At 50.1% G+C, this 8,624-nt stretch overlaps 1 protein-coding gene across 1 annotated transcript in view; it reads left to right on the plus strand.

Moving 5' to 3' along the window:
• Positions 1-3,325: 3,325 nt before the first annotated feature.
• The window catches only part of ONECUT2 (one cut homeobox 2), a 7,201-nt gene continuing 1,902 nt past the window's right edge, over positions 3,326-8,624 (plus strand). Inside the window, exons 1-2 of the mRNA XM_007455289.1 lie at positions 3,326-3,347; positions 8,473-8,581. Of these exons, the coding sequence (XP_007455351.1) occupies positions 3,326-3,347; positions 8,473-8,581 (131 nt within the window). The remainder of the gene's footprint in view (positions 3,348-8,472; positions 8,582-8,624) is intronic.

The raw sequence follows: 8,624 nt of genomic DNA on the forward strand, positions 1-8,624 counted from the left end.
CACATTTAAAATTACAAAGCATGTTTGAAACCTAGTGTTTCAAAACATGATATTTCAAAATTATCCCAGAAAATTCCATTAACTTGTCACCGTTTATACTGATAAGGTAAAGAATTTGACAAATGCACTGCATTTGGTTGATGTGAAAACAATGCCCACAAACCAGGTTTCCCCAGTCTGATAGTTGGGAAACCATTACAAAATCCATTAAACCATCTCAGTAAGCAAGAGAGGAAAGGCCATTTTGTGTTCAGTGACCTATACTCAGCCCATGGATTATGAAGCAGGCAATGCAGTGAGAGGGCCCTTTTTGACTCTATATCTGATCTCCAGGGAGCCAGTGCTCAACTCTTTCCGGGATAAAGTCTGAAGCACACATTCCTCCAACAAAGGAAGACAGTAAAATACTTAAGGGCAGTTTTAGAAGGAAACAGAAAAGTGAAACATCGGTAATGAGGAGCTTTGGACACCTGTAATACTTTTGCTCTACATAGCCTACATATTTCTTGTATAATTTGATTCTTATAAAATGTCGTATAAGAAAATAATTTCAAATTGCAATGGAAAACCACATGGTTTTAAGACGCCCAACGAAGCGGACATAAAATGTATACGTCAAAGGACTACGCTCTGGCCGCCAGTGCTTTTCTGATATAGATACAAGGGCGAGGCGGGGAGAGGGGGTGATTCTCATACGCTATGTATATACACCAAATCTTTCTACCTTTTTGGGTCAATGAGACCATAACGGCTTCTTTAGCATGTATTCTCCACACAGTTGGGTCAACTTCTGGTTCTGAGGACACACATCTCTCACTCAGTTTGGTACAAAGGAGAGGGAAATGGCATCCACTGCCTGCCCTCGGGGTGCCGCCGCCTCGAGCCCGCCTGGACTTGTTGCTCTGGCGGCGGTGGCGCGAAGTCTCCACTATCCGCCGAACGTGGCCAGCCCTGACCACAAGGAGGGCGGCCTCTGCGGGGAGCCGGTGTTCCGGGGCATCCTGGAGCCGGGCGGCTGCGGCGGCCGCACGAGGCCCCCCAGCCGGGCGTGCGGGGACCGGAAGCGCCGCCGGTGCGCCCTTCCGCCTGCAGGACGCGGGGCCGGCCCGGGAGCCGCGCCGAGCCTGAGGCGCCCGCCGCTCCCGAGGCCGTCCCCCGCGAGCCCTGAGGGAGCGTCCCTCCCCCGGTCCTGCCCTTTGTCTTCAGTTCTCCGCAGGAGGCCAGCGCAGGCCCGAGGGGGGTGGACCAGGCCTGTCGGCCCCGCGCACACACAGGCGGGCCCCGGCGGGCCTCGCGCGAGGAGGGGAGCCTGAGGCTTGGAGGCCCTACGAAGCCGCGTGCTCGGCGGGGGGCCGGGGGGCCCGGCCAGGCCGCCCGGTCGAGGGCACCCGAGGGCCGGAGCCGACTCCCCGCCCTCCCCCTGCGCCCCGCGGCCTCCCCACCTCCTACTCGTTCCGGGAATCAATAGTGGCCGCTGATTTTTCACAATTGCAGCTGTCTAATTCATCAGTGAATAATTAAATCAGAAGCAGCCAAGCCGTCCTGAGCAGGGCCGGGTTTGGCGTCGGAGACTAGGGGTCTCCCCTTCCGGATCCCGTCAAATTGGGGGTCCAGTTGGGAGATAGAAGGGCGGTCGGGGGCAGGCCTTGCTACGTGCCACCGCTGGGAGAGCGGCCCGAGCCGGGGTGCCATTCTGGGTGGTCGAGGGAAGCAGGAGCTCAGGTGTAGGAAACAGTGCGGGAGGGGGAAGCAGCCTGAGGAAAAAAGGAGGATGAGGAGGGACGAGCGGCTCCCAGGCCCGCAGTTTCCCTCCATGTCGGTGCTTATTGCTAGATCTCCCCCACCTCTCAGGGACCTCGCGTGGCGCTGAGGTTTCAGTTAAGTGCGGACTCTCTCCTCTCCCCGACTTCGCGAAGGGAGAAGAAATCCACCCTCGGGAGGCGATCTGCCTTTGAGAAAGATGGAGAGAAGTAGAGAGAAGCGCCTAGAAACGGCATTGATTTAGACATCAATCCTGGCCGGCTCCCTCCGCCTCCTGAGCCGTGGGGCCGCGCAGCCCCCTCCCCGAGAAGCGGCTCGGCGCGGGTCCCGGGGCCTCCGAGCTCCGCGGGGCCGGGAGGGCAGGACCCGGGCAGCTGGAGGGCACGGTCCGACAGGGGAACCGCTCGCAGCCTCCCGCGCCCGCGGCCTCGACGCCGGTCTCCGCGCCGAGCCGGCCGGTCGGCGCAAACACCGCTTCCTCGAGGCCAACAGGTCTCCCCGGAGTCAGCAGCGCCGCGGGCATCGCTCTCCCAACCCCGGCGGCAGGACGCCCTCGGAGCCCGGCATCTTTAGAAGCAGCCAAACCACCTGTGCCCGGCCAGGCCCGGCGCGGCGCTGGATGAAGTGGCCCGCGGGGACTGTGGCCCGCTCCTCGAACGACCACGGCCGCCCCTGAACCCTACAGTTGGCCAGAGTTGCTTTTTCTTTACACGTTTGGAAGCGAAACAATTCAGAATTTCTCAAAAGTGCCATCGAAGCGATTTTCCAAAGATTAAATGCTCCTAAAATAATCCGAGTGTGTTTTCTATTATACTTTTGATTGTATCACCTTGAAAAATCAGCTCGGACTCCTTGGTTATTTAATATCCTTGGAAGCTGATATCCCAGGAATCTAAAAAATATATCTCATGCGATTTTTTTTAAAAAAAGAAATGGTCTGATTCGCAAAAATATTTTATACCCCTGGGTTGGTTTTTAGTTTTCCAACAGAAATATTATCTTTGAAATCGGAAATAATATTTTTCAAGTTTAAAATCTGATTAACTCTTCTTTTTAATACTCTGTACTTTAAAGAAAAAAATCAACTGTAGCTAAACGATTGAAATTATACGAAAAAAATTTTAAACCCCCCATTTTCATAGAGAGGGGAAGTGCTAGGTACCTGTATTAATGTCTAAACAATATTGAATCCTCAATCAAAAATTATGTCCAGAGCAAATAAATGATCGTTTTAAGAAGGTAATAAATAAAAGCGACGCCCGTGCTTAGTGTCTCAGAGCAACTTGAAAACAGCTCCACTTTCAGAGAGTTAAATTCGTCCTTTTTAAAATCAACTGCAACTTTTGCCTTCCTTTGAAAGGACAACAAAAAGATTTCACGCACAAGTTGACCTGAACAAAAGGACCTCAAGCCAGTTATTCTTTTGTGGGGTGACAACTGGAGAAGAGGAAAACTTTAAGTATACTTGGATGGTACTTTTGGAAACCCACTGTAAAAAGAAAATGCGACCGCAGCTCCACACGGTTTAAAACCAAGACTTCGAGGCTGTGGGGGGAGAGAAATCATGGGACAGGAACTGAAGGCCGGTGAGGAGAAAATTCGTCGTGGTTTTCAGATTAACGAGTTGCTTTCTTAAAGCTCAACGTTCTTTCAGGGGGGAAAAAAAAGCCTACGTAGTTGTGAGAGTCAGGCTTCCGGCTCCCCGCGCCCACCCTCCTCCCACTAACTAACTAACTAAATAAATAAATCAGCCTTCTGATCTCCGCAGCTCTGAATCCTCAAATTCCCCTTCACTTTTTAAATTTCCTCCAAGAGTCAAATTATTTCTCCCACCAGCTTCCCGAGTGGTAGCAGCGTCTAAAACAGAACCGGAAGGGAGGCCCCCAGAGGAGAGTCTGTCGTGAGCACCGAATTCGAAGGAAGGAAAGTGCCCTGGCAGGGACTGCAGTCCCGCCACCCAGCCCTGGCGACAGTCATCTCGGGTCCAGATCAGAGGCCCGGGCACCCACGCCGCGCAAACTCCTCCCGAGAGGGGGCCGGGGAACCCAGTGAGGGCAGGGAGGAAAGAGGACAGAAACGTGTGTGTGTGTGTGTGTGTGTGTGTGTGTGTGTGTGTGTGTGTGTGTATCGTTGAGGACACAAAACTCCAGCAGTCCCCTCTCTGAGGGAGTGGAGGGAGGCGATCAAGGTCGGCCGACCTAGTCCCAAGCCTTCTTTAAAACTAGGCAGGCGGACGCGCTAGAAGCTTTGCTCTGCGGAGGTCGGGATTCAGGCTGCCGCTGCCTGTCCAGACCCGCCGCCCCAGAGCAGGTGCCAAAGCTCCTTGGGGTGGGGTCTCCTCCGCCCCTCCCCTCCCCCAAGCTCGCCCACTCCCCGCGCCTGGACTACTGAGGCTAGGTGGGTTAAGCCCAGGCTCCGACACCCCGCTGGGTTCGCACCGCGACCCTACTGCCCACCTTCGAATCCAGGCACCAGGGCTTAGGGCTCCGAGAGAACGCTCCCCCGGCAGGGAGGGCTCCGGGAGCTTCGTTTTTCTTTTCCTAAGAGGCTAGCTGAGGGTGGGAAGAACACTAACAAACGCCAACTCTCCCCCGACCCTGGCGCAAAGTGTCTGTCTGTCCACACAGAAGTTCAGGGCAGTCCCCCGCCAGCTCTTCTAACTTGGCCTTTTCGATATTAACAACATCCACGCAGAGCCAGAAGCCGACGAAGAAAGACCGGTTCGGCCTCAACACCTAGAAAACTTTGTTTCAGACTTTCCTAGATTCACCTGGAAACTGAGAAGTATCAGTGAATTTCTGAGCTCAGAGGCCGAAGGGAGTTAGTGGGGCTAGGCTTTGGTTTTGGTTTTCTTCTCCCTGTGCTCAACCAGCCCGAGCTTTCAGGCAGAAGAAAACTGCAGCTAATGGAGATATCAAACAGAGCCACAATTCCGAAGACGCCTTTTCCGCCACTAGCACCCACCGTCCATCTGCAAGTGTAATCACAGACTTGCGGCGTCTTCATCACCAGGGGCTGCGAGAAAAGGGGAGAAAATCCTGTCATTAAAAGGAACCCTCTATTATCACTATTATTGTTTGTGTATAGCGACATAAGAATGTCCCCCTCCTCTTAAAATTCCCCCACAATATTAAAACAGTATTTGTCGTCAGATTCCTACAAACGCTTGAGGCCTTTCTGGAAAACCATTACCATTCAATGGCTAGAAAATTGCTCTCCTTCCTTTAAAAAAAAAAAAAAAAAAAAAAAGCACAGCAGCAGATACAACAGACAACAAAAACTTTCTCCTGCATAATCCCTGCTCATGGAATGACAAAGAAATGACATTGACTTACCCCTGAACGGATGATGTGTTTGATAAGTGGGGGACTTTTTCGAAGATTTCTGTTCAGGAGCTGCACAGACAGCTGCAATTCATGGGCGACGCTGATTGCCAGAAACGCTATGGATTGGCATGGGGTCTGCAGCTCACAGATCCTGATCAATACCCCTACACTCACACGCCAGATGGTTTGGGGAAGGACAAAAATAAAATAGTCCAAGTCAGCCCACCATTATGTTTCTTTGTATTGCTCTGATAAACCTAGTTGTAGCGCAAATGCGTTCTGCCCAACACAAAACCTTCTGCAGGATTTTGAACATTTGGGTGGAAATAAGCAGCCCCTGTTCTACCCGGGGTTTGGGCTGTGGTTACAGTTGTTTAGTAAAAACAGAGCTGTTGGACCCCTTATCCAGATTGGGTTTACTTGTGTGTTTATTTTTTTTTCGTGAATAATTTATAGGGTCTCTGTTTTAATTGAATGTTCATGTCTCTCCCCCTCTCAGACCCTTAAAATTTTTTTAATGTGAAGAAACATATGAAAAGTCCAGTCAAATTTTCCAGTCTTTTTCTGCACTTGCTCAACTTCAATTTTTTTTTCTTTTACAGTACAATAGCTTATATTTGTTGTCAAAGCTGCATTTTATTTACAGGCTTCTTTTGAATCATTTAAGTGTTTGGTCTTGAGGAAAATCGGCCCTGCGAATGGGGTATTCTAAGTAATGGATATCCTGCTCCTGATATAATGGCTGGTGCAACTGTTTGTCCAGATTCTAACAGTCGTGAAGCAGCACTTCTGCTGCCACATTTCTATACGGTCGGGGGAACAGGAGTGTAACTTCAAATTAAAAGAAAAAATTTTGAGTCGTAGAGCTTCCGAAGGTTAGAGCATGTGTGCTTAACAAGGGGGGGGGGGTTAGAAAGCAACTCTTCCTTTTTATTTTCTCGAAGAACTATAGAGAAAAAAATCAAAGATATTTCAAAACGTATTTGAAAGTTGTATTAGTACTGATATTCTTAAAATTATCTTCAAGTAGATACTATTTTTCCGGTCTAAAAAGAAAGGGAGAAAACATGCAAACTTAATGCAGTAAAAATTAGGATGCTGAGTAAATAAGCACATTAATTTTTCTTTTAAATGGGTTTTGGGTTGAAATATAAAACCTCAAACCACTATCAGAAAAACAACGTGAAAAGTCTGCTTTAATCTAGCCCAATGAAATTATACACAAAGAAGCCAATGCGATTTCATGATTTCCCTGAGATCGCCAATATTGATCGAGGGAAGGGGAGGGGAGGAGGGAGGGAGGAAGGATCGAGGCAGCGAGAATATGCAACTCACCTTTCAACTCCCCAGCACGTGACTGCTCCCAGGCACACCGGGGTGGAATACCCAGGAGCAGATTTATCCTGGTAGACTGGTAAAGGAGTTTATAATTTTGAAATTTTATTTGAATGGCAATTTATATGCCTAGGTTTCTGAACGGAGGCAGTGCCTACCAGATGTCTCAGCTTGGGGTCACTGGCCACTGCTTGAGCCTGAAGCCAGGGCAGAGGAGGCTGCCTTCGGCACTGGGGCACATCAAACAGATTTTTCCCCTGTTTTGCTCCTCTCCTGCCTTATTTCAGTGTCTGAGCACTCCTGGACCAACGGGATTGCACTCTTGTGAACTTTTGTTCAACTCGGTGTGTATTTCAAACATTAACTTTCAAATTATCCCAAATGTCCAGCTGCCATATATAAGGTGGGGAGGGTGAAGAGAGATGGTAGGAGAGGTGAGGGAGAGAGGAAAGTCAGAGAAACAGAAAACTGAGTGATTTTACCTGTCTAGAACTGTGACATTAAAAGATGTGAGCATCTAGAAAAGTATGTCTAGCAAAGCAGGGGATCATCCACTTTCTTACCCAGGCTTTGATATCACAAGAAGAGGCTATTTGAAAGAATAATTGGCAAGGTATTGGCCAGAATTCAATAAAGTTGATCTAGAAATAGTGTCACTGTACGTTCATGTGACAGCATGATGTGGGAGGGGGTGGATTTTTTTTGCTCTGTAGCTAGAAGAGAGAGGAGGGCAGCCGTAAAAGGTCACCAAGACTAAGAACTGTTTTCCAAATGAATAAAACCTTTCTCTAGCGCCAGGGAGGCATATACAGTATTCCAGACTGTGTCCTTGTTTTCTTATCAAGTTTTCTCTAACAGCTGGAAGTTGTTGGAGGGGGCTGTCTTAAGGAGACCCCCTGCTCTTCTTTTGACAGCTGATCAAAAGAAAATAGGTCACGCTTCTCCAACTTATGTCCACCCTGTCCTTAATTACTGTCTCTTTAAACAAAGGCAACATCTGCGCAACCTCAGCTAGCTTGACTCTTCGCAGGCAAACAGAACGCAACCTGCTTCGGAAGAATCTGTTTCTTCTAAGGTTTTCAATGCCGAGTGGCTCTCTGCCTTCAACTACCCCCTCCACCTCAACCCGGGCCGCAGAAATCTCCACCTTCTCTCTACAACCCCGCTCCACTCCCAGTCGCCGACCAGGGGTTACTAGACAACGGCAATCCTGGGTAGATGAAGGTACACTTTTCAAAGCTGCGGCTTGCGAGCGTTCTAGAACTCACCAGGGCTCTGGTCTTTTCAGAAACAAGGTTTGGATATACAGATATGGGCTCCATGTCATCTATCCACAGCCGTAACCCAGGGCGTTCCTCTCCCGGGATTCGAGAGACGTGTGTGTGTGTGTGTGTGTGTGTGTGTGTGTGTGTGTGTGTGTGTGTTAGGGGGAAGATCCGCGAGTAACGTCCCGGACGTTTACATACTCCCTACCCCCAGGAGAAGTTTGCTAACTAAGGCATCGGCAACAACCCTGCTGTACACTACCCACCTCCATCCCCCCCGCCCCCTCCCACCACTCCTTTCCAACTCGCTCGCGCAGCAAGCATTTGGTCACCTTGAAACCGTAGCTCCTGGTGTTCTAGTTTTGTTTTGCAATCTAGCAGGGGCCCTTCTGAAGGCTCATAACTGAGAGATTTATGGGCTCGCCGGGTAATTAAATGATGTTATTGTGTTAACTTTGCAGGCATTACTGCGGCCCGCGCCGCGGGTGGGCTTGCGTCCGCTGGCCGCAGCTAGCAGGCAGCGAGGGCGCTGGAGTTCCTTCGCCCCGTAGATTCCGCACTCCCCAGTCTCGGGAATTTACCCTACATTAGAATACATTAGCGCCCGCATTTTTAAAGGCTAAACTACTGGCTCCCAGCTAGGGACGCTTGGGAAGTGGCTTGTTAGGAGACGTGGGATTGTTTTTACACCAGCACGTAACTGGAGTTTTCCCTCCTGGCTTGCCTCGATAAAAGCTTTGGGGTGAATGAAGCAAGGGGAACTGAAGCAAAGCCCTTTAGCCCAGGTCGCAGCAGCTCCGGAGAGACACAGAGCGGCGTCTTTAACGTAATTTCTCTCCCTCACTCGCTCTCTCGCCTCTCTCCCCACTACCCTCTCTTCCCCTCCCTCTCTTCCTCTCCTTGACGTTTGATTCCAGTGGCAAAGGAGGAAAAAAAA

Source organism: Lipotes vexillifer, unplaced genomic scaffold (genome assembly GCF_000442215.2).
Source record: "Lipotes vexillifer unplaced genomic scaffold, Lipotes_vexillifer_v1.1 scaffold1399, whole genome shotgun sequence".
Lineage (NCBI taxonomy): Eukaryota > Metazoa > Chordata > Mammalia > Artiodactyla > Lipotidae > Lipotes > Lipotes vexillifer.